This window comes from Varroa jacobsoni, unplaced genomic scaffold (assembly GCF_002532875.2).
Source record: "Varroa jacobsoni isolate VJ856 unplaced genomic scaffold, vjacob_1.0 scaffold_778, whole genome shotgun sequence".
Lineage (NCBI taxonomy): Eukaryota > Metazoa > Arthropoda > Arachnida > Mesostigmata > Varroidae > Varroa > Varroa jacobsoni.
In genome coordinates, this window is record NW_019213680.1 from 62,664 (window position 1) to 89,764 (window position 27,101).

The 27,101-nt window shown below is 40.8% G+C and overlaps 2 protein-coding genes across 2 annotated transcripts in view; both read left to right on the forward strand.

Annotated features, from left to right (window-relative positions):
* Positions 1-26,426, forward strand: part of dsx-c73A (doublesex cognate 73A) — a 29,706-nt gene extending 3,280 nt beyond the window's left edge. The window contains exons 2-4 of the mRNA XM_022838843.2: positions 21,805-22,044; positions 23,802-24,054; positions 25,299-26,426. Coding sequence (XP_022694578.1) covers positions 21,805-22,044; positions 23,802-24,054; positions 25,299-25,387 — 582 coding nt within the window. The 3' untranslated portion in view covers positions 25,388-26,426. The remainder of the gene's footprint in view (positions 1-21,804; positions 22,045-23,801; positions 24,055-25,298) is intronic.
* LOC147753056 (uncharacterized) lies at positions 670-4,214 on the forward strand. The gene is made up of 2 exons (XM_086969727.1): positions 670-758; positions 1,112-4,214. Exon 2 carries the CDS (start codon positions 2,856-2,858, stop codon positions 3,513-3,515), a length of 660 nt encoding a protein of 219 aa, XP_086825853.1. The 5' UTR covers positions 670-758; positions 1,112-2,855; the 3' UTR covers positions 3,516-4,214.
* Positions 26,427-27,101: the final 675 nt, after the last annotated feature.

A 27,101-nucleotide genomic window follows, 5' to 3' on the forward strand; every position in this document is an offset into this window, starting at 1 on the left:
CGTCATCTTCCGAAATACATTCCTATAAGCACGTATTGTTGACTAGATTGCTAATAGACAGAAAACTAATTATAAACGTGCATATTTGTTTAGCAAACGCACTTACTTAGTTCTTTGCTTTTCTATAGCCTCCTTGATGATATGAATACTAGACATCCGCCTATAATGCGTTTTTCTTTTCTAGGTTTTTCTTATTTGAGGTAACTTTCTCACTTGGTAAATGCTTATTGTTGAGATACGGTAAAGACTGATTTCTTTTTTTGTTTCTACAACATCGCTGTGAAGTATATCACTATCAATTTCTATTTGGCGCTATTTTGTATTCAGCCAGAAAGAGAAAAGCCGGCTGCCATTACGTGAACGGCGACATGGCGGATGCTACGATCACGAAAATACAACCGTCGATAGCGTTTTACGGAATTCGACCATCAAACTGTTGTTTGAGATGGCTCCGCAACTTATGCACGCCGTCGTCGTACCAAGCTTGTCTGCGAACTGTGACCACTATTAATAACGGTTGTACGTACGAAACAGCACCCCCGGCTTGGATTGGCGGCCTCCAAGAGCGCTTACTTTAGCCTGGCATCCAGCTCTGTTCTCTCGTCGCCATGGAGACGCTATTTGGATGAGGCGATTGTGGGTAAAGCTCTTTGGAAGAGTCCAGTGGCACGCCAATAGGTTCCTAGTTCAGGCGCTTTTACACTAATCGCATACTAGCTCTAACCGTGTCAGTCTATCGCAGGATGCCTACCAAGCAGGTAAACCGCTGTTCGTTTAGATATGAAAAGACCTTTTATGTACTTCTCGCATCATTCACTGTCGAGCTCATAGAAGTACTGAGATGGTGTAGCCAATAGGCGGATCGGCCAGATCAAGGGACTGAGTGAACAAAGCTTTCATCTAAAATGCGAATTATTTCCTTTGCTTCGTCAGTGCAGCTTGTGTAGTACAGAACATGTATTTATTCGGCATGTTCGGTGCTCCGTGCCGCTGTTCTGTGTGTATAAGAGCTGTTATAACGTTGCTGCAAGTCCAGCCTATATTATTTAAGCAGTATTAGGCAGCGTAACCAGCACAGTGTCTTTGTTTAATGAATCTTGCTTTTTCTCAGACACGGTAAGATTGTATGGCACGTCCGGCACCGAGAACGATGATGGTGACGACTGTGCCCGCTAGCAATGGCTGCGAATGACAGGTGAAACTTGCTTGAGACAACAGTAAGCCAAGCAAAACGGGCAGCAGCGAAGGTGATGGGATCGTGAAAGTGGATAGGAAAAAACTAACTCTTCAAAGCAAGAAGCTTAACAAGGTAGTAAAGACAACAAGGTAATCAAGCAACGGACGAACAGGCGCTCGACCGACCGAATAGGGCTGTAGATCGCTCGCTTCGTACAAGATCGACCAAAAAGCTCCGCGTCCATTTGTAGGCCAGGCAAACAGGCAGGCAAGTATTAGTGGTGGCGGCCGACAAGGTCACACGACGTCCGATATCAGATCCGAACTGATGGTCTTAGACGAACCAAAACAAAAACGAAGATACGTTTCAACCTGGCCATGAGCAGAATTTCAGCGAGAGAATACAACGAACGGACGATCCGAAAATCATACTTGCTTACGTATCCGTCCGGACGGACGGACGCCTTGTACATGATGGTGGTAGTGAACGCGGAATGGCGTTACGCTCGCTTTTGTTGAGCACGAAAAAATAGTTACAGGGTAGGATTGGTGGCAACGGAAAAGAGTAAGGAGTCAACGGGCATTACCGCACAGAAAATAGAAGGCATCAAGTGAGCACGAGTGTCACGCGTTTTCTTTACTCTAGCGGCTCATGTTTATGGTGAAGTGTAGTTAAATTGTGCCATAGTAACTATTATTCTGGGTAACGACTACGAGTGATTGGAAACTGTTTGCCCCATCTTCGCTTATTTGTCAGTGATATACATTTAGTTGAAAGAAACTGTGCAAAGTGGTTAATCCCTCGTGATTGTAATAATAATAAGTGATAAATTAGAGATTTGTTAACTCCATTTAGTTCATCGAGCTCGAATAGATTTGATATAGTGAAATGCTAGCGTTGAACCAATCGTTTGATGAGGGCACAAACATGCCATAAAGGGGAGGCAGTGAAACCCCTTTAGTTGGCCTCTTGCTTCTTTTTCTGTCCTTACTTCTTTGATACGGTATCTGTTGTTTCTGGGCTAATCTCCAGAACGCTCTCGAGGGGGAACATTCTATCGCAGCTCTAGTACACTGGCGGGTCCGGCTCGAAACGTACTACATGCCCCTTGCATGTTCAAGGACAAGCCTCCAGTCCTGCTGATCCCGGTGGCTGCGCACTGAGACCTAGCCAACACTCAACTCCCCATCATCTAGATTCGATTGCCTGTTGTAACGCGCCTTGCCTAGTGGGCAACTAGAGGTGAAGCAGTGCAATGTTAACTTTCGATAGTGCGTCCATACTGTTCAAAAGTATATTCAGCCAAACTAGATAAATAGCCGCCATTTACAAAAGCTACATCACACTAGAACAGAGACACCGATCAGTCGCTTTACCTCAGACTGAAAGAATCTATGCCATAGAAGGTCGACACGTGAAAATAAAGCAGCTATCGTAAAGCTGCTAGTTGTAACGTCCGACACACACGTTCGGATCATATTAGTGTACGTGTCTCATCGCGAAAAAACCGCGTCTGCAGCCACGTCCGTGAGTGGCACCGTCAGCCTTGCATCCATCTCATAAATATAAAGAAAGAAACTATCGAAAAGTAGGGCTTAGTTGTTAGCAAGCGCTCATTACCTCGTTAGCTATAAGAGTCTAGGAAAGGTGTGCGCTTCTGTGCAAAAAAGTAGCAAATATGAAGGATAATAAAACCATACACCGTAAGTCGGAGTATCGGCGAGCCTACCGCTGTATCAGTAATCAAAAGAGACATGACATTTGGCAGGAAAATGCCGAATATCGACAGGAGCGGCGTCGAAGAGATTTCGGCCATGAGAGCTGGAGTTGGGATACAAATTCATCCGATGATGAATGCACATGCGGCTGTGGGATGAGCGACGCCCTCATGTCGTACCGAGATTTCAGCAAGAGTATGGGGGATCTTCGGCCGGAAGAGTTGGGCGATCGAGAACATAACTGTGACGATCGATCATCAGCGGGAAGCAGCCCGAAGGATCCGTCGAGTCCGAGACACTCTGGTCACCTTAACCACAGTAATCGAACAGGGACGCTTGTACAACGTTTCGCCGATAAGTCTGTGTCTACCGATGGTCTTGCAAGCTTTATCGAGAAGGCCACTCAAACTGAGCAATCATCAACAAGGGCTTGCGTCAGCCAAGTAGCAAATAACCAAGCAAATGCCGGTGTACGCGAAAAGAAACTGATACCGAAGGTTAGATTTACAGCTCCCGCGGATCAGCTTCGACGGAACTCGACGGAGGCTGTTAAATCCAGACCAAATTCGGCTATCTATCAATCTGAGTACCGGTCCAGCTTCGTGCCCATACGCTTTTGATGAATACACCAAGAAAACAAAGAAAAGGATGCATAGATAGCGACGTCACAGCATCATGATGCAGTGATGTTACTACGGAAAGGGGGGGGGTGTTGACAGCATCCTCGAGTCCTAATCGTTGGTTTTCGGTCCTGGTATCCAACATACGGAATTTCCGATGCAATCTTTTTACTCGAACACATGATCGCTGTATCGGTAATGATAATGGCGGCTTATTAGATATTTATTCCAAAATAGAGAATGTTTTTAGCTGTATCCTTAATCATAGGCTGGGCACTGCCACGCAAGGTCCTTTTTAATTTATTCCCAACCCGTTTGCCCTTCGCGCCCGAAAGTCACGGTTGGTAGAAAACCCAGCTTTGCTTGATCTAACCCACGTAATGATGACCATTAAAAAAGCTCATGAAGAATTTTTCAAAACAACACAGTTCACTGCCATATATACATTTATCCCAAAAATATATGCATATATCTATATACAAGTGAAAGTCTCTGTATTTTCCGAATAGAATTTACAGTGATGTTAACAACGTACAATATGACTATATGTACTGCTAATCCACGAACCAATTTTATGTTATCATTCATGTGACAGTGAGCACCAGCGGAACAATATAATTAAATCAATCTCATACTCATGGGCTGCCTCCTTTAACATGTAGAGAGTCAAATAAAGCTTCTTGCAATAATCACTTACGAGTTCCGAGTGTTTTCCCTATGTAATTTTTCTAGTTTTTCTATAGAAACTACCTTAAATTATGACTCAGTTAGTGAAGATTTTAAATGCCACACGAAAATGTTTTATTTTACTCATACAGGTACAAGTATTTACATATTGCCCAAGACTAGGTGATTGTGACTGAAATGTGTGTATATATATACATTTATGAAAATAACGATAATTGTCATCACCATTGCATTCGTGTGCGAGGGTTGATTGGTATGAATCGTTCATTGGTCAGAGGCTATATACAATGATCAGAATGACAGGCATGATCGGACTACAGATCCAAATTTAACAATTTAACAATAATATAATAAGGTCTGTAATATACATATACACACATGTGTCGTGTGTATATTATATGAGTATAAATAATTGTTATCATTCTATCAGCTACGTACGACAATCTTCGACGCTTCACTCCGATTGATTTGTCGTCATAATGCAGCCTTTGACCGTGAGTCAATAAACTGAAGTTATATAGTCGATAAATGACTGTCTGGCTCTCCGTGGTTCCCTTAAGCGAGATGGATTCTATGTACTCAGGAGTCAATTCTAGGATTTGTTTGTTTATTTATTTACCGGTACTTATTCATTTATACTAAATAATTATACTATTACTCTTTTGTTTAAGCAACAATTCTTGCTTTACTTAACGTACTTATTATTCTAATGTAATACTTCTTAAATGGAACAACCAATCGAGGTAGTCGATAACAAGCGACCATGAATTATAAACCCCTGTAGTAGGTAACGTGTTCACCTACTAAGCTTAGGGACACGTGCTGGTATAGTTTTGGGTCCGGCCATAGATATAGTTTATGTCGTACTGGGAGCCGGCCGAAGTAATGGCTAACGACATAAGTATCGGACGCAACCCCAGAGAAATAATTTTTTGAACAGCTATCATATATTGTGTCCCTTTTCCCAGTAGCATTTCAATCCTCCTATCGCGAAAACCAACAACCCAACAAAATGTTCATCCTTTCCTATCTGTATTGTAAAGCGAAGCGAAGGTACATTTAGTAGTGCAGGTTATCATTTATACCCGTCACCCGTGCGAATAATGATAGTCGTTAGGACCTATCCGTTGCCCGTAAAAGTTTTCTTCGTAATATCGCATGCGGTAACATGTATCGCCATCTGTTTGGCGGCGAGTCTCATGAGTAAAAATTGCCTAGACCTATTTCACTGCCAGCCAAACCTAAAATTTAGGCCTCGTATTAGAATAACATTAGATGATATTACTACTAGCCTTGTTAATACTCGTTAATAATAAATACTTAAGAAGTCTAGAGTATTTGTATAGTTGGCTATATTCTCCCAACCAAGCGTGTCGAATGAGCAAAAGCAGATATCTCACGCAGCTCGAAACATTAATATAGCATTTCATATAAAACACCACAGTAACTACGCATTATACTAGACGATGGGTGCGTGACAAATGGTGCGTGGGCTGTGGTTTCTGACTGACATCAGTTCCTGAGCCCCTGCACTCTATTCTACTACTGTAGTTCTGGCGGAAGTAAAATAAGTCCGGGAATAGTCAATAATACTTTAGTATTGACCGAAAACATATAATATAGTTAATTTGTCTACCATATGATCTTTGATTTATCCGATTATAACACACTGTTGGGATAAGTCTGTTTTCCAACGCAGCTTCTGCCTGCATCCGGAAGGCTGATTTGGCCACTCATTGGTGTTCCCCGCCCGAGCTCACAATTTTCTCATCTTGCTTTGTTATCTTCTCGGACGCTTCCTTCTATTCCTGTAGTCAATGTGAGTGCCTGTGTGCGTGTGCATGTTCGGGTTCTGTGATAACCAGCCTTTGAAACAACGGATACTTCGAATCTCGTACGGACACTTCGACAGCAAGTGGATACCGTTTCGCTGACGATCGGCCCATCAGCTGCTAACTCCTGAAAAGCTGAATGTGCATCAGCACACCATTTTATGACTTCGTTGGCTGATTTCGGCCTTAGTTATTGAGTGCTTCAGTGCCAATGCTGTTCATGTCTGTCATTAAGTCACTGCTCCACAACGCAGGCCGCGTCTGCAGCGACCAGACAGGAACCGAAGGTGTGACATCTTGTTCCGCTACATTCGAATGGTCTTCTGTTCAGCGGGAACGGTGCCTAACGTCTCATGTTCTACAAATAGCGCTAAGGAAGAGGTTGTGCTTTCTAGCGGCATTTATGTCTGTAGATGTGAGTGCAGTGCCTGAGGCAAAAGCTTTGAAGGCAGTTGAGTACTAATCAGTGGGTTGTCCAGTCATTCTGAGTGGTCTGTACCAGAAAGCTCCAGAGGGTCGAAGGAAAATGCCCCGTTTTTGTTAAATTCGGACAGCGCGTTCAACTTCGAAGCTGGTGTTTTGAAAGCGTTAGTGCGTGAGTGATTCTCACGCGAGCGCGTTAGGAGGAGTCAATTCTCTCTAGCAAACCTGGATATGTGTGTAGGGTTGCCCTTCTCACATGGTTCCCATTCGGTCCACTAGCGGTAAAACCGCACGATCGCAAAAGCAAATACCCTACACGATTGCATACATACTATTCGATGGTAACGCTATGCGTATAAATATAGCAAGCAACTTTATGAGTAACAAATTTTTGCATCAAGATTGTAGTTTTCCACCGCTGGCAGTTGTCAAAAGATTCATTTATCCACCCCGATTGCCTAACATCCATATCCTCTGGTTTTTCTCCCGATACGCACACATTTTTCCTTTAAGCTTTCATAATTTGATAACGTAAATAGACACATAATGCGTTAAGCAAATTATCTTTTCACCGGCTACCAAGCAAAAAATTATTATTATCTTTGGTTTATATATATTCAGCTAAAGTTGAAAAGATAAGACGCTTTTCCATTTTCATCGATACTAATTGCAGGACATAAAACGTACCATATCAATTTATTACGTTAGTGACAAGGTTAGTTATTCTTACTGAGAAAAAATTAGGTCAGCTCTAAATTGGCTTTTCAATACCATGCCTTCTTTTGACATTATGTTAAGCAATCAAAAAGACCTGATGCCTTTTTTGTAGCAGTCGTTGGCCATACAGCTTAGGCGCAGGATGGGTCCATAGTTACCCTAAAAAACCTTGAAATCAGTTTTTGTAATACCTATTTTCGTATCTTGTAGATAAATTTGTATGCAGTTATGACTCTATGAGTAATTTGGTTATGCCAGGACTTAAACTGTCTAATGACAAAAAAAATTATCCTTTTTTAGTAAATGCACTTGCGTATGAACATATGTTATTATATAGGTTATCCCTTTATTGAAATGAGAGATCTATATCTACCCTTAAAATAGTAATTTTAGAATCAGTGAGATGATAAGTGAGAAAAGAAACGAATGCTACATTCAACTTTCATTTTTAAATTTCTTTCCGCAGAATGGAATTTAGGTTTAAAAAAAAAGACATATCATTATGTGGAACTGATAGATCTATCGTAAGGCCAAGGCATGGTTTTACCAAGCTCTACTAAGCCTATCGCCATCGTTTATCTCTTTTAGAGAATGTGTAATATCGAGACAATCATCTAACCGTAATATCTATTGAGGTTAACGCACTTATTCTAACTGGGATCTAGCCACCGTCAAAACGTATCATGTTATACATGGGCATCTTTTGTGATATCAGTCAGATATACTCTTAGCAGATAGCTTCTGATCTTGAATCGAAATCAAATATTTGCGCCGATCTTTTAATTGTACCGCGCAATTTCAAACTTACCTCCGGTCCACCACGCTCCTGGTGGCAGCGCTCTACGCAATCTTAATGAAATATTCAGTGCAAATATTGTCATGAGAAGCTTTCCGGCGAGGCAAACAGGCGCTCGACGGCGCTTGTCGGTGTCGATACGCGCAATTGAAGTTATCCTAGAAAGTGGCATGAGCAACGAAAACACAAAAAAAAAATAGCGAACGAACATAGAGAAGCGATTGCCTGTGCCGAACGGATGTTGCGTACGACCATCAGCAACCGAAGCTGTTCGTTAAAGGTCCTTCATGAATGATGGCGTTGCACCTAACCGCGAGTGTGCTGTTGTCAAACAAGGCAGTATCACCAGTCGTACGATTTCTGCCATGATCATACTTGACAAAGCTACGGTTATCATTTCTAGCTCTTCGCTGTTCTCAGGCTATAGACAGACTTAGCACGATCTGCTTAAACTGACTAGCTGATATTAATTTATCGCGATGTTGCCGATTCACTCGTGCAGGTTCACGTCAGCGGGATTGTCACGATCAGTAGGGCCCACAGTTTTCTGAATCTTTTGTGGGGGGTGGCGGGGTACGGACAAGTTTCACTATCGTTGCTAACTGCTGCAATATAGCACATACTTTTGACTACTACGACTGATCTCGTGACAATTCTGCAGCAGTAGCAAACGCAGCTTCTTTCGTCTTTTGCCTATATGACGACACTTGTAAGCCTGTGTAACTGTGATAGGACGTACTTGTTTCATGTCAAGGGGGACATAGAAGTGAAGGGCAGAAGAATGGTTAGATTACGACAGAAAAAAACTCCGTTACGTTTCCACGCTGCTTTGTAACGATGGCTAGATCAGATGTCAGGGTGATTATTACTTCTAATATAAGCTTAACCCAAGTTCGTTAGCCGGTCACCAATCTGTTGTGGCCATGCAGGGAAAAAGCGGAAGGCCAAATGTCGAGCAAAATATAAAACAAGCAAGAACAGCGATCGTCAGAATAACACTCACGGACGATAAAACAAACACTTTTGCGGCCGATAACTTCTATCATGGCGCAGGTTCCTATACAGAAATACAGAAACACAGAAGTTCTACAGAAGAGACCATCTAGATTCTTTTCTTCTCATTTGGACGGTCGTAGGTACATGTAAATAGCGACGTTTCTATTGCTATGTAATATAACGGTAAACAATCGCCAATGATACAGGCTAGCCCTAAAAGGCCGTGCATACGTGAAGGGTCGATGCCATTATTAATGGTCTCTAAAACCATCGTTTAAATAAGAACGATTCATTCTCATGTTTAATGGATGAATTTTTCAAATTAGTCGAACCTAAAAGTAGACTAATGTTTAATTCTCGAGCTTTTACGTTCTGTATTACATCAAAGTATTTTTCTTACTGAAAACATGGTTCAATTATTTTCATCCCTGCACTTCTTGAATATATCATGTTCTTTGTTACATACGGTCAAGTAATTCGTATCCATCGCCACTGCTCTACTTAAGCCATTTTTCACCGTGCCGTCGATTTGCCAGATCACGGAAGTGTGAGAGTCAGACGCATTGAGGTTTTGCTTTTCATAATAAACAGAAAATTTCAGTTTCGGCAGTAGTTTTCCATTTGCTTTCGGCAAAGTGTAGCAACAATGCTCTGAAAATGACGAGAACACTAGGAAGCCCTGACTGAAGAAAATTCCCTTGGGGCTACCGCTGCTTCGACGATTAGCAGTCCACTAAAAACCGATCACAACTCACTTATTTCAGTTTAACTCACCATTTTGCCCCTGAGGGCTAAAGACTTCTTCCATTCAATCTGTTGAAGAAATAAGGAAAGTTGGACATTTTTTATCTGTTGGACTAAAATAGCAGAAACAGTTAGCTGATTTTCACTTACGGTTGAATTTATGTTGATTATCCCTCCACGAACGATGACCTGAACTTAATTTCATCCAAGTTAATTACGATTCATTGAAAATAAAAACTAGGACGGATAGAGATATCGTGTCTTCCATAATGAACACCGTTTTGAGTACCTACATACATCTATACGGCTTCGATGAATGGATGTATTTATTTTACTTCGGTCTCGCTAATATGTGATTTAATAAAAACGATACACCTGCGAGCTAGACGCTGCTGGCTCGTGAGTAACAGGCCATATCATATGTGTATGCTGGAAAGCCAAATCTGCTAGTTTGCGTAGAACAGATACTCGCTCTTGCAGTCGCGTCGATCAAGTGCTGCATTTCAATTAACGCCATCAAAGATCCAGCCGATCTAATCTACGAAGCTGAAGTTATATCATAGGAGTAATACAAATCCAATGTGTGGTCGCACAGGTGTACAGAAACGTAAAAACATCGAAATAACATAAACTACATGGAAAATCTGTGTGTCATTGAACATACTTGTCTAAAATGATAACAGAAGCAAAAATGACTAGATCATAAATATTAATTGCATTTCTGTAACTTTCGCCAGAAGTAGCAGTTTATTAGGTGCAGTCCTTCGATAATTACATACTTCCAAACAATGCTATTTCGATTAACTTTGTTGTTCGTTCAACAGCGACTGCGTAAAACACGTGTAGCAGTACGTGGTAGTCATCAATAGAATCCGTAGCAAGATAATATCAACAAGCAAAAAATGTATCAAAATGATCAACTGTTTAGCTATTATCGGTGATGTTTACGTGTGGCATGACAAGCGGATGCTGTCCTACTATGCGACACAGTATTGAAAAGTCATTCCATTCAATAAACAAGAAGCCTCGAAGCGCGTAAGTTGTCCCAGTAGAATTTCAAAATAAGTTGAACTACGGTACGGAATGGTATATCGTTAAGTCGTTAGATATCATCAGCAAGAGCCCACTAAAACAATTTACTATAGGGAAATTCTTATCTACACATATATATATATATATATATATATATATATATATATATATATATATATATAAGACCGAAGCTTATTGTAGTACATTTTCCGTATCATGAATTGTTTTTCTTCAACAACGAAATGGCTAGAGAAATTAGAAACACGTATGTCTTTGCGTGGCCAGTGTGTTAGTCAGTCCCCCCAGAAACAACAGCCGAGATGAATGATTGTCGTGCTGCCAAGTGTATGTAGTAGTATCGTATGGAAGCGAAGTTTTGAAAGCACGAGTTTGAATTGTACAGGAAGAAAAATGAAGATGTCCTTAATGGCGTAAGTGTAGAAATATCGAAAATCGTCGTCTTTTTTACCCACATAAATTGGTCGATCCGCTTATTTCACTCCGTTGTGATTTCACCGTTCACCAGATAAAAAGGATAGCGTATGCTAAGCGATACCAATGTTATTTATAATGAAGACAACATACCGTTTCTTGATCCGCCCGCTGTCGATTGAATTCACATCAGTGAACATTTGAATTTCGATCGGCAACATAAAAAATCGGGAGATCTTTGATAGTATGGTATCCTCATTCCACCGTCTGCTGATTTTCAGCAAGCAGCTTGTATTCCTTATTATTCTCGGTGAGCTACTAACTGGTTTACCAGTGGCTCATCCATTTTCCACGAAGATCACAGCTCTCTCGAGGACTGGTCTTGCCGAACTGACCGAAGTGCAGGCATCTACTTACTTAACATTGTTAGGGTGGAGCTGGAGAATGCGCCCATGCTCGTATGAACTCATGACCGCCTCCTGTCGTCAAACGATCGATCCGCCGGTGGCAAAAAGGAGGAAATACCATTTTTATTGTGCCATTGCGTTCGAAGGAGAGGTTTCAGTTCTTGGTATCATGATTGTCGTTATCATCTCCAGCCTACGTAAAAGTTGCTTACATTCTATTGCTGTTCGGACTGGGAAGCAAGGAGGCACGCGCTGGGTCTCGTAAGAAGTGCGCGTATACTACACATTCAGACGAGTCAACAACGACTTAGAAACCCCCCGTTAGAAGTGCGAACCCCAAATAGAATAAGCGCTAACGGTGACTCCCCGTGCCCTCTTATTGCTGATGGTGTTGGTAATGCCGCGGTTGCTTGCCGTTGGCTTCTCTTTTAGTGAGCGCGAAGTATCTGGCCAGTCCCCAACGCAAGTAATCTACTTATATGGCTTTTCTATGCTATGCCTATGAATACGGCTGCCGTGGGAAACAAACGAAGTGCCAAGTCGCACTGCCAATTCAGCCATACGCTACTATTCAACCACTCAGTCCCAATCTTCGGTAGCATCTTGATAGATCAGACGACTCACGACGCTTTTCTGGAGTAAATTTGCATACGCAGACTGAAAACGCATGCTTAAAAGGGGGCTTGCAGCCTAGAACAGAATTACACCTGCCGGCAAATCAAGTCTGCTCACGAAAAACATCAAGGGCTCTTGATAAAATATGTTTCAGGACAGCTGACTCGAGTTTTATATCTGTACTTATGTATACGAATGGAGCGCAACCGTATGGATGATTAAGCAATGGTTGACGTTTTTAAGATTTACATACATACATACATACATACATAGCGATGTAGCTAATAGAACAATAACTAGAAAAGACACTTGAGAAATATTTATTGCTCTTATTGTTATGATGCTAACGAAGTTGTTGTTACTTCGCGAATTGACAAGACGACAACCGAGACCGCATTACACAGACAGATCACTTTCAGACCGCCAAACTTTTGTCCATGTTCCATAAGAATGACTGTTGTTCTGGACGCGTTATATAGATATAACAGTTGGCCTTAGGGATGCATATTTTGAAAAACAACGGATTAACTGATCAGCTGATGGAAAAATCAGCAGCAATTTATCATCAAACTTTTTCTCAATGGAACTTAGGGGAACCCAGTGTTGTTCTGTAGACGGTGGGATGAAAACGCAAACAGGGTGTGAAGCGTGATGGCTACGCACGACGATAAAGAGAAGAAGACAATTTATTTTCCGGAAAAGGAATATCAAACTGGCCAGTAAAATAAAAACGCTCGACTGGCGAGCGAATTGACAAATCTGATTGGATTTCTGTTCCGGATTGTTCCCCGCTAGCGTACTTTTGACTTCGGCCCGAGTTTGCGACCTAGAGGGTCCTTTTGGCAGATCTGTGAATGAGCAAAAGCAGTTGGCATATCTCTCTGAAAGTATTGTCCCACGTTTGAAGCTAAACAAGCACTCATTGTAGTGTCTCAAATGGATATTGAATAAATGAAATATTTAAACGTCAAAGATAACGGGCAATTTTAGAATGCGAGCGCCGCATCAACAGCTGAAAGCCTATAGTGGTATCACCAATAGCAGTTTATCTCTTTTAAACTATATCAAACCTCCAATAAATAATTTTAGCTGACTGAAAGTTGAATAAGCCTATCATATCTGCGGTTATGCGGAATACGTCCTATTTCGTCTGCAAGTATTTAACAGTATTTAAGGATGATCGGGTTAGCTCCTATCTAAACAGACTAAGACAAACAAAAGATTCCGTCATCAGATAAGATTTAACTCCAGTCGAATAGGTGCTCTAATAGTCCCTGAGGTACCTGCCAAATCTAACTACTTAGCGTCAACAATATTCGTAATTTTCTTGAAGCTTGTGTGATGCAACGCAGTATGCGTAGGGCGACGTAGGTTTGCGCAGAGACACATGAAGAACTACTGAGGTTTTGTTTTCAGGCAAACATTAATTTGCAGTTTTTTTGAACATAGGAAAACTCTGTTCTCCGGAGGCCGTGCACGTATTCCTTTGATCCACGTGCACCTTTTGATTCAACGGTATTTACTGATAACGAGATAGCTGTACGCAAAGCATGCGGTGGAAAGGCATTTGTTGAGGGAAGATTTGCGTTCGCTCACAGTATTGTGTGTCCTTATCCGAATTTTGATGTCTTGGCGATATGAAAATGTACCATTTGCGCTCTCTTTATGTTTGCCTTTTGACGAGTGTCTGATGACAGTGATAGCGGGAAGCCTTCATCTGGTACGTCTGCTCTTAACATGATTGGCTCGTTTGAGGCCTGTTTTCGTGTCCACGCGCAAAATCCTTACACACACAGTGTATCTGACTTTTTTTCGCTAACAATTTTGTACATCAAACAGAGTGTATCCTTCTCTCGTATATGTTTTTTTTTTTGTTTTTGCGTACCTTTCTTACCGGAGGCCGTATGTGTGATCTATCTATGCAATATCCTGAGTGGCTCATATAATGCGTGAGGCGCCATGTTGTCGATATGGTTTCGCATATAGATTACTGCAATATGCTTTGCCATAATCACTTTTCAAAAATACAGACAAAGGGAGCATACAAACGCATGTACTTCGTACGAAATGCTCGAAGCCGTAATCGGTAGCTGTTTCACGTATTTATCTAAATACCATTACTTTTCGCACGTAATCTTCTGCACGAATATTCGGCACTCCATTTTTTTTTTTTACTTATTCTATTGCTTGTTTCATTAACGAAATACTACCCATTGGCAAAACCTGATATAGTATTTCATAGACTTATTGTTTACCGCTAACTATTTTTGTCATATCTTGTTGTAAAAGCGTGCAGAAAAATCGGTTGTGAACGAATGATAGTTTCCCGTAAAGCGCGCAACTTTGAATCTGAGTTATTAGATTATTATATTATAAGTTGACTTCACTCTGTTGATACCTTTTCACAAAGCCGGCTAACATAGGTGACCTATTCCTCTTTTCCTTATTCTCACTATGATAAAACTCCCACAGAGCTCTTAAGCGCTAACAAACCACTCGTACCCGCTAAAAACGACGGTCAACGTTTCGTTTAAGCAACTCAAATTACGACGATTCGCAGAAAAATCACTAACGTTAATATACATATAGCGAAAGCAACGTCGTATATGAATAATTGCCTGAGACTGAAGTTTTCCTTCCTTATAAAACTGTTTCAGTAGAAAAAAAAAAACACTGATGCTCGTAGAGTTTCGAGCGAACGGGTAGCATTCACCGATGAGGCCTGTTAACGGCGAAGAACGAAGATTACATTGGATCCAAACTAGTTGTTCTACCGCAATAGTCTATTAAATGCGACTGCATATTGTAGCTTTATTGGTAAATCAATGCTTTCGGTTAGAAAAAAAAGTGCCCAACGAAGGCCATGTTACTCTCGAAGGTCTCCTGAGAACTTTTGCGAACAGTCATATTAGCAGAGCATGGCTTCACTTCAATGATGTTTTACATATAGTGCTTTCGGGTTGTCACAGATCTGGCTATCTCATTCAGGTAGCATATGTAAGATAGAAAGTAACAGCTTGAAATAATTTGTATACCCCAAGCCATCTATTTATCTGAGAATAGTACTGCATACTATGTATGTCCAGCCATCACTTGAATAACTTCTATATCAGGCTTTTTTTTTCCTGTTCGGAAAGTTCGTTTCCCTTTAGCTGGCTTCAATGATCAGTTGCAGTGATATAGTTTTTTTTTTTTTTTTTTTTTTTTTTGTCATAAAACATACTACGACAAATTTTCTTTGCATTCATGGTCGAGGCAGTAGCGGAGCGTTATCTAGCACATTCCCATTTCTGATGTAAAAAAACGAAAATGTTTGTTGGCTTATGGGTAGACAGCACTGGCTGTGTCGCCCAGTTATTTTCAGCGTTCATGTTCAACAGGAATCGAGTAAGTTGATTTATCATATCAATGTGGTTTAATAAATCTCCGGCAAATTCCCAAAAAGCTCAAAATCTGTTCGGAATGAATAATCATTCTTCCGGTCCAATCTGTATGCTTTTCTAGTGCTATTATACAATCGACGCTAGGTTCACCAGTAATAACAGCCTGAACAACGACTTTTTTTGGGCCTGAAAGATTACTATAGGATGGTAGCATTTAGCCGAAGGTGACGCACTAGTCGATCAGTACCATATCGCCTTCGACTTACCCTACGATTCCACGAACGGGAAATCAGCTACGCGTGATGTTGTTAAGCTTCGTTTTCATTTTTCTAAATAGATTTAGCAATCTGTGGACAACGATGCTTTAAAGCCTTTTAGCCCGAAAAAAAAACTTACGAGGCAAGAAATGGTCCTAAGTGGAAGCAGTTCAAAAGAGGGGTGCGAAGCCTGAAGCTTCTCGGTGAAGCACCAAACCTCGCGTTGTTACGACAGCAGCAGAAATAGGCTAATGTCAACGAATGATAGAGAATTCGAAATATCTCACATAGTTAGTACGATATGAATAGTTATAACAGTGTAACTTAGCAATCGCCTCTTGCAATAACGCTAACGTTAAAACTAGCATGTGGCGGACTGTTTACGGCAGCAACAAAAGACGTCCTTTTTTCGCCATCCGCTTGTGTCAGTTACCACGGCAGTTTGTGTGCAGGGGACACGAGTTTTAAACTAGTCCCAAGCGGTTTCGATATTTCCTTCATTAAAACTACCCACCGTGAAAACAAGCTATAATGTATTTAATGAAACTATTTATTTCACTTTGTATACAAATATCTCCCCTCCCGTGAAACTTTCTTTTTGATTTAGGTTCTATATGAATAGTATCTCGGGCAGCATCCCTGATTCTGCAATTGAATAATCGCTGGCTTAAGACAGCTAAAGTATGACTACTTCATTCTTCACTTGCACGCACGCTTGTTTTGCGTAACCTATACCTATACGCCGTTTGGCTTCACTGAAAGTGTAATACACGATCATATGCCTAATATTCAGCACTATAAGGCTCTTGTGGAAAGAAGTTTCGCTTCTACAATAGACGATATCTGGTCAGAAAATTAAATAGTGCCTATATATTGGCTGAAAAATAAAAATGGTACCTGTACCCCGAGTCTCGTCGTACCGTTTGTACGTTTAGGGCCATAACGTCTAAAGTTGGTGTGGCACAGACATAACTATATTAATTCTTTAATTACAGAGGTTCTTATAGTACGCTGCCAGCTGACTCGTATGTTTCAGTAACTACAAAAGGAAACAACAATGAAAAGAAAAATTCTCGAGACGCACAGCCAGTGAAGAAATAATTAAAGAAAGCATAGTAAAGGTTCTGGACGCGTGTTTTTTTTCAGCTTAGGATACGTATCAGTCAGTGTATGGACCATTCTATTAGGGTTTCTGAGATTCACTCATCGATGAAAATGATTCTCGAGGCCATTTGCAACCCACCCAAGAAATATTGCACTCTGTAGGATATCCTCCCAATCGAAGTATCTCATGGTTTACTAATCAACATAAAGAAGCCTTTATGGCTGAACAGAAAGAAGATGGCGGTAATAACGATCACTGCTCCGGCTGCTACCTGCTTTCCTCTGGGCTCGATCTACCTAACAAAAGATACAGAGATACGAGTCAACGGGCATTGAAGGATGCACCAGCGTCACCGTGGAACTTCCATGACATTGTCTAATGTAGTCGCTTCAAACAAGGTCAATAAGAAGATTTGGCCATGAATCTGCGTGCTAATCTGTGTAGTCTTCTGAGTGCTAATGCATTATTTCGACATAATAGCTGCTTCGGTTTCTCAGGTAGGCAACGTTATCCTATGAAACAATGAATGTGACGCATCGCAGATCCTCTAAGCAGTTTCCAGTTATTTTAGAATTCTAGTAAGTTTCTCATAGTTGAAACGGTAACTTATTAAATTCATTTAAAACGCACACTTACCGAGATTAAATCATCGACTTCTGCAAAATTGACTGCGTTCCCTTCGCTGTTTCACGGTAACGCTTCAACTTATCTAACGGTGCTCGAATGGATATTACAAAGTACTTAAATTATTTGATTCAAATAAATCAAGTGATAATTGGCGACAATAAAGGAACAATAGTTGTCTGTCAAACTAAGAACTTTTAAAAAAGTTGCAATGTTTGTTTTATGCAAAAGTGCCTATTGATTGCCAAATCACTATTGTTAGAATAGTTTTTCAATGCGTTGTATATGGTGCGCTTGCTCAACAGGAGGGAGTCTGGGTGTGCTTCCACCAACTCTATTTGTACCCAGGTAGCACCAAAGGGTTATTGCGCCAACCGTTTTGAGATGTGGTATACACACCGCATATATAATATAGGTGATAGATGCTTTTGAGGCATGAAATGATCTAACTTATTACCACCACCGGCGTTTGAAGGTTATGAATGTGGTAAGACTTATTGCTGAATACTATTTATGCAGTACTCATATTTTGTAGAACCTAAGGACTGACTGTGGTACGTTGAATTCGTAATTAGAGTATTACAAAATATTTTGAATTTGCCCATAGTGATACCTTTGTGATGTTTATGTTATTTATCCTCCAGTTAAAAATTTAACTGTGATAGCAGCATACTAACATGGCTCCTGTTCGCTTGCGTACGCGAATTTATCTATCCATATTAGACTGTCCGGCCATCGGCAGATAGCGACTGGCGTACGGCAATTCGGGTGTCATTGTGACACTGTTTGTATAGCCCTAAACGGAAATGAACTTCTAAATATAACCGTATCAGTTGGGGAGCGAGCCGAAAACTTTGTATAATTGAAGAGCTGTCATCCTATTGTTCTTGTCTTCATTGGAGTCCAGCATGCTTCATTAGCGGCATGGACACAATCTTGAAGCGTGTAATGTATGTTCGGCAGCAAAACAAGTTTTCCGCAACCAGCTAGACATAGCAAACTTATTATCCTTTTATAGACCTTCATTATGCCCACCTTATTTAGGTATGGTAAAAATAAGCGTAGGAGATCATAGTAGAAAAATACATAGAGTAAACCGTGACTTTGCGCAGCTTCTGTGTATAAATTTATTCCGCTTAACAGACCTACCTCTAGGCGACTAGTTACTCAGAGTCGCGATAGGTCCTTTTAGGATAGGATTTTTCCGAATAGGATTTTTTTGATTCGTGCATTCCATTGTCGCGCGCTTCAATAATACTGTCTCGCGCGAGGAATTCACGTTGCCCCGAAAACCGGCCGTATCGCCGGTGGCCACTACATGACGGTGTATTTAGCTTACCTTCTTGACAGCTTTATGCCGCGCTGATTTAACCGCTAGCAGCGAAAAAAAAAAAAAAACGCTGAACCCGTTCACTGGCGTATTACGGCAGAGAACGACAAATTTCAGAAAACGCAAGCTCTTTCATTTTTTCAGCTAGCTCTCATTGACATTAGCTACATTTTGAGAGAAGCTATCACTGTTGCGGCTGTTACTTTCGAAATTATCGTTGTACTGATGTGTCTGTTGTTAGTCTAAATATATATTAAGCGAAGTCGTGCGTTGCATTGAACGCCAGCTTAGCGTTGTTGACGCTAGCGGTCCTGGCACATCACTTACGCTAGACAAATGCATCCTATGGGAATTGAATGAAGGTAATGCAGTTGACTGTGGTGCCGCAGCGAGTGACTAACGACGCTGCCACCCCCGTCGCCACAACTACACGAATGCATAACAAATGCCGCTTCTATGACAGCTACGGTGAGGGCTGTTCCCGGAGTAAGTGAATGTCTTCGAAGCGACTCAAGTCACCAAATCAACAGTGAGATCACGGAACACCGTCCGCACACATGCACAATGTTTTTTAGAGCACGAAGTTTTTTTAAATTTGCGCGCCACCGAGAGACCTTTGATCTGGTCACCAGACTTAATGTAAATATTACGAATAACGCGTCGACTCTAAACAGGAGCCGATAGAAGTTAGTAGAAGTTGAAATCGAAAGGTCAGCTAGTTAGTTATATCTAACTAACTAGCTGACCTACGGAAGACATCAGGTTCAAACAGCAACAATTATGTAATATGCAGTCTTTAAAGGTGTAGTAATGTAAATTGTCATTACGTTCGCTAGATGGCGTCACGTCGACTTAGCGAGCCACACATAGCCAGGATTTGCTGAAAACCATAGAAAAAAAGACAGTTAGTACCCGTTAGGACCAATAGGAAAGCAAAAGCCATTTTACATTAAGCGTTATTACTAACAGCGGCCGGATTAGCAAAACGAAGGAGCACTTCGCCTGCGCTACTCGTATTTATAATAGATATATAATCTTTTCTATTATTTTATGGCTAGGTACCGGTTTCAGCGCAGCAAAAGATTATAAAATGTTTATTTTCTTTGCTAATTTGGCTCAATAATGAAGGAAGTGCTTGCTTGTGTGATCTAGCGTACAACTATGCTACCTTATGGATTTTTTTAATTAGCCATATATGCCCAAGTCGAATTTATTCTAACGCACCAACTTGAAAGGTGTCACGTGAGTGAGTAATGTTTTTGTCTGACAACTTGCGGTTAGAAACGCAAAAACACAAGGTTTTCTAAATTAATATTGTTCCTTTAACGAAATGAACAAAACTGTTGCCCTTTCTTAGCTGTCGGTCCAGCCACTCTGGACAGTTAACCCCTTATGTCTGAAGCGCATTGTCTCAACGATCCCTCTGTAATTTGGTCAAAATCTGCATGCAAGAACCCCTTAAAACTTAGCGCTGCTTCGATGACACAGCATTGGAACGACAGCTTTGCCACCGTAGCGTCAATATGATAAAACTGTAATCCGAGGGAAAAAATACTGCACGAAGTTTAATTGAAGTTGGAATGATGCCGTTTCACGACGGATCCACAGTATTCTACGCGAATGGTGGACCATTTAATACTTGACATCAAAATGCATTATATATGTACATTTAGCAAAGCCACTTGTCATAATATCAAGTATTTATACCAGCCTGTTTTAATATACAGTGCCTGTAGTGCGTATATATATATAGTGCCTTTGCTTTACTCTGAGATCTGACAAAAAGATCCGTTAGGTCCCAAATGTTGATCGAAGTCAAAAAGAGGCTCGCGGGGGACAATTCGGAACAATTGGCTCGCTAGTCAAGCGTTTTTATTCTTCTGGCCAGTTTGATATTCCTTTTCTTAAGAATAAATTGTATATTCCCTGTTCTCCTATTTATCATCGTTCGTAGCAATCGCCCTTTATATTTTGTTTGTGTTTTCATCTCGCCGTCTACCGAATAACACTGGATTCCCTTAAGTTCCATTGAAAAAAAAGTTTGATGATAAATTGTTGGTGATTTTTTCACCAGCTGATCATTTATTCCTTTGTATTATGTATGTATATATATATATATATATATATATATATATATATAGACGCAAGCCCATCGCAAGCGAAGTTGGCTTTATCCTCCGCTCATAACCTGTCTAATTCGAGTGGCTCGGCGGACTTGTCAAAAGAGATGAAGAAAACAGCAAAGTATAAACAGCCATAGAGGATTCCTTGGTTATAGTGTTACTGACATCATATATGAAACACTGCAGCTATAAATGATACTGATACCGTTTCAACGGATAACGTAAGACTGTGGTCAGTATGACACCTCACAGTTTCCGTAATAGTATTATATATGTATATATTTTAGATTCGAAGCTTAAGTCGGCTAATAAAAAATGTTCAACTATTAGGGAGCGAACGCTTTTCATAGAAACCTCGTTAACATCGTGCGATTTTTGGTGACTTCGACTTGCCCCGGTGATCATTAATGTATACGAGGAACAAACTCACACAGAGCGTCGAAAATTGCCGAAAGTGCATACCCTACGCCGACCAAAGCATACAGAAATGAAGTAAAAGCTCCCTTCTACACGCTGTTTTTCTTTATCCATTATTGTAAGGTACCATTTGGTATTTGTGTATACCTCCTGAAGCGAAGTGCGCGAAACAGGGAATTACAATGGCTTTGGTGCACAATGTTTCCTCGTACTATATGTTTTCTGTCGCGGTTCGAATTTGCTACGCTCAATAAAATATTGTTGATATCTTGTCTTTATACAATTTTTGCTCCGGAGTAACAAATATGAAGCAATTATACCACATTGACACACGGTTTACTAACAATCTGTTTGTCGCGCCATTTACAGACAATAACCGGTTCGTTAACGCCAAATCGAAGTGATGGATCGCGTTTTTCATATAGCACAGCGTGGGGGGCCCTTCCCGAATGTGCGGCACAACAGGTATGCAGTGCCCTATACGTCCGGCTTAATCGGACCCAACCACTATGTCAGTGCTCGAGCGGGCAGTTTAAGGAGCCCTGTTCAACAACTGATTACGTCGATGAACACTCCATCAAATTAATCTCTTCTAGCGATAAGAAAAAGGTACGTTGCGTTAGCGTCATCACCGCCGTCCCGATATTACGTATGTGGTGTACACATTACGAGATTATGGTCAGCGTGCAGATACGAAAAGTGTTGACGGTACACTATTTCCCTTAAGTATAATAGCCGCTAGATAGGATTTTTGTGCATCCATTGGGACCTTGCACTGCCCGAAAATGATTACTCTATTGAGACTGGATTTGCAGACAATTTCTGTGGATACCTATACTGTCAAGGATGAAACGTGTGCTGTTGAACTCTGTCTTCCGAGTGGATTCGATGGGCCCGAGCTGTGTCTATCGAGAAAATCTAATTCGTTGAAATTTGTTAGTCCTGCAATAACCTATAACCGAGGTGCCGAGTTAGGGTTTACCGGTTCAAGCTTCGTCATATGGCATTGGTTTCAGATTCGTAATACTCAATACGTAGCCATCATATCATAATAAACCCGTCTAATTATCGAACATAATAGATTTCGTTTGGTATTTGTCCATGTTGCTTCTGTTATCATTTAAAGCATATTCTGCGTCGGATATTTTCTGTCCGATCTATAGTCGATCCGTTCCAGGTTGTGTTTACATGCAAATGAAATTTTGGAGGACAGCATCAAACATGAAATGTCTTGAAGATTGCGCTAACATTTCTTTGAAAATTAAAAACCAGCCTCAAAATCTCAAAGCTTTGTGCTTAGCTGCAAATATTAAATCTTACGCTTGTGGTTTTCAATTAGGTTGCATGTGATATATGTGTTTCCGTAAGAGGCTTCTGAAGATCGTAGTTTTCTTCGGCTAAGACTAGATTTCTCTAGTCCATCTACTCCATCAGACCTCAGATTCTACTCCATTAACACCTTAGAAAAAGCCCATTGTAGCGACGAAGGACCCATTTATTTACTTCGTACCCATGGAATGTCTTCAAACCTAATTACCTCAGACAAAGTCATCCCTCAGTGTTGAGCCCCATATCCACTACGACTATAATTAGGGTCAGTGTTCTCTGCGGACATTCTTAATTTCCTCAATACAAGGAAGTCTGTAGTCATCTGAGTAGCGTCCTTGAAATAGGACATTTAGGTAAATCATGGTGAATTATGATGCGAACCTACGGGCAGTAACTGGAGACTGTATGTGTACGACGAGATGTATCTACGCTCCCAACGCAAGTGTAAAAAAAATAAGAAAAATTAAACATGACGCTACATAGTAGACGACAGATTTGAGGTACCACGTAGGCTTACGTTCAGAATTAATAATCCACATGCATCCGCAGTGTGGTTTCAAAAGGACGTTCGCTATTTCAAAAATAAGCGCGATTCAGGCCAATGCCAGTACTGCATCTGCGTTTGTCAACCATCAAGTGACATGAGTCAATCTGTTATTCGACTTCAATGTCAATGATTGTATACGAAGCCCTTTTGTGGGGTGCTGTTTTGAATGCTAGATGTATATTATTTTGATTATTCGAATGGTAATCATCTCTTATTTAGTAGCAGCAATAACTAAGAAAATGTCCACTAATTAACACTTACTACCTGTCTAGCATTTCTAAATAATAAAAAGTGTGTCATCTAGATAATAAACAAATTCCTTCTATTGTAGGGCTATAGTAGTAGTACAGATTTATCATTTACATGTTTTAAACATTATTCCCTCGCTCAATCTTTTTTTGACGATATTTTACAGTTTCGTGGGCAATGATTCCGCTCTTTTTCCGACTTGACATTTTGTTTATCGTTGAATCGATGAACGGGTTTTCAGGCCTACAACCTCGTCAAGGTGTGCGAGCCCGTTATGTCGATCCGACGATGCAAGTCGCCCCAAGATTGGCAGCTGCTTGCATTGCAGTCGACGCGTACTGGTAAGTCGCATTACCTAGTGGTTTGCCGTTGTCCAAGCGGTTCATCGCTGCTAGGACCAATAAAGCATAGCAATCCTCCGTACGCCAATATTCCCGGCATTCGCGTATACGGCATGTTGTGCTCACAGCGACGGGGCAACCGGCAGCTGAAAGGTGAGTGCTAATGTCTCATGTTGCATTGATTATGTTTGACCACGTCTCCAGAACCTACATCCTGCGTAACATCTCAGCACAACAATTGTTTTTACCTCGTGATATCGTGGCTTGACGTAAAATGCTAGGACCAGGTGAGGCACCTATTCCTCTAGGATAGAACGACGACCAAAAACAATGTCATTAGACAGTTACTGAGACATTAGAAGTGCGTGCGGAAGGTAAGAATAACCATTTTTCGTAAACGTTTAGACGAAACTGAGTATCGTGCAGCACCGAGGTAAATGTTCCGCTATCGTTTGCCAAAACCGTTTTATTGAATGTCTGTTACAGACCAATGGAAGATTTCTTATCACGATCTAGTTAATGTTGTTCTTCTTAACCTATAATGTTTCACTAATGCCCTATCATTTACTACGTACTCAAAGGCTGCATATACGTAATACGTGCTACTCACATGGCGGCTGGGCCTTCCAAAACGTTCAATGATATTATGCTGATAATGGCCTCGCAAAGGGTTAGGCGGCAACCTGTAAAGCTATCGAGTCAATCCGGTCTGTACATATATTAACCCCCAGCAAGGCGGCGGCGATCAGGAGCATTGCAGTCAATCGCTTTCAAAATTAGGTCTCGGCCTCAAATGGTTTTATGAGAGTCGGAAGCGAACAGAACCAAAAAACATACGGCTTTTATATGTGCCAGTACATTTTTGTCCAATACGTGGCTGCTAATTATACTAAAATTTGCGTTTCAATCAGTATTCTGCCAAAGACCTTTTGTGATGAAATTCTTGGCAAGAAAGAACGATTCCCCCGTACAAGCGTTCAGGTTTCTACTGTCTATCCCTGTCTGTTTTTCCCAAGGCAGATACGTGAGTATGATTGCCAATTCAACTAACAACTTGAAAAGAGAGGCAATTAGTATTGTTGATTTTATTTTTTGACCATTTTAAATAAATACATTTCGCATGGTACTTTTTAAAGCTTCTGTACTAAAACACTTTAACAGGATGTTTGAGCTGTACACGTGCTGTCCTAGTCCTATTCGTACCTGAGCGAGACTCTGCCGGTTATGCCCTGAAGAATTCTATTATTTTCTACTTTTCTATCGATAATCGAAACGTACTGAATAATCAATTGTTTTCTGATTTATTCGTTCCCGGCAATTCGTTGGTTGAATTCGACTACAAACCCTTAACAACGATGCGGACGTGGGCGTGACATTCTCTGCAAACCATAATACAGACAAGGATCTACCGCCCGTCCCTTGGGATCGTGTGTTACACCTCGCCCGTCAGTCCGGTCTCACAAACATCACGTTACCTTTCAGCTAAATCAGCCGGACTTGTATCGATTCCATATCCCAAGCATAAGTAGTCGAGTTGTGCCGATTTTTACATTTATATAAAAATGTAGGTGAAGTATTGTTTCGTATCTTTTAAAAGCACGACAAATGAAGCAATGTAGATTAGCATCCGTTTGTTACTCGTCTATTTTTGTTTACCGACCGAATGGGACGAGGCAGGAAAAGTTAGGACGAAGCGCTATAATAGGAGTAACTGTCCTCTGTTAAGGATTCAAGAGAAAGCCAAATCTGTTGATTGTTTCCCAAATTATTTTAAGCGTCGTCAAATCTTAGTCGAAGTCCTCTACGTTATAGAAATCGCCGCTACTTTTGGCCTTTGCCTATTTGTCGATTAGGCTGGCGTCGGGAGGCATAGCAAAGTCAGGGAAGGTCACATTGTGCCTGCGCACAATAATTGGTGGACTAGGCCATTGGCAACATAAATCGACTAGGACGGAACTAGGTGATATTGTGTTATTTATATAGAAAACGTATGTTATTATTATTATCATCATCTTGTACGCATGGTGCGAGTGAGCGAAGTAATTTGGGAGCGTGAGCGTAAGAAACACGGCCGGACAGGAAGTACTATATTTGTAGAATATACCTTCTCGTATATCTTATAGGTAACAGTGTTGTTAAATGGCTGTGCGTATAAGTGCACAGCGAAGATCGTATTATTCGTTGTACATTTTAGAGCAACAAAGTGTGCAGTCGAGATAAAGTCACCACTCATAGGTAATTGTCGATGAGAACATCGATAATTGAGCCAAATAGGGAAGAAAAAGTAGACTGAATGGCAAAAGACAAACATGGCGAATCTACTGCAGAGAGAAGACTGGCCAAGAGAAGTATTCCAACTTCGAATCTACACCTCTTTGTCGAATCAGCTCCTTACCCCCTTTTGTACATACAAACACAAATAGAATATGTTTATGTATATATACACACGTTTAAACGCAGACAGCAGATGACAGGTAATCTTAATGACAGACTATAATAAGAATAAAGATGTATATTTTAGAAAATGCTGTGTGTATTTATTTGTTCAACACGTTCCACGTTACCACGTGCGTCTGAATTTGCTTAATCGTGTCCTTCGATAAGATTCCACGACGGTGTACAACTTTTTTTTTTTCAGTTTATCACCGTTAAGTCGAGTTACTCCAGAACAACAGTGTCAAAGAAAGTTTATAACATCGATAAAAAAATAGCTACTTAGTTTCGACGTTGCTTCGATGGTGAGCGAAGTTAACTGTTATCATACTATTCTTGACAACTTTTCGTCTAAATGAGAGATTCCGAAAGGTCGTGTTATGGATGACCTCACAAGAGTACTTGACGATACCGATCCTGTTGTGCGTATTTTTCTCATGCATGCATTATCATATAAAATCTCTGTCATTTTTATTGATTTTATGCGTTTTGCACTTTACAGTCGAAACCGCATGATCATCGTCCGTTTTCGTTAAGCACACTATAGTATTAAGAACTCTATTAGTATAGGATTTACGAGGGATGTGCGTTCAACACGCAGATATTATTTCGGAATTCAAATTGATATGAATATTTTTCAACGATACTGAGCAGGGATATCGGACATCCGTTCCACTGATGAGTGGCGCCAAAAAATGTAGAAAAAAAAAAAAAAAAGAGAGACGAAGTTCTTATGTTTCCTGCAAAATCGGTTCTGAAAGTATTTT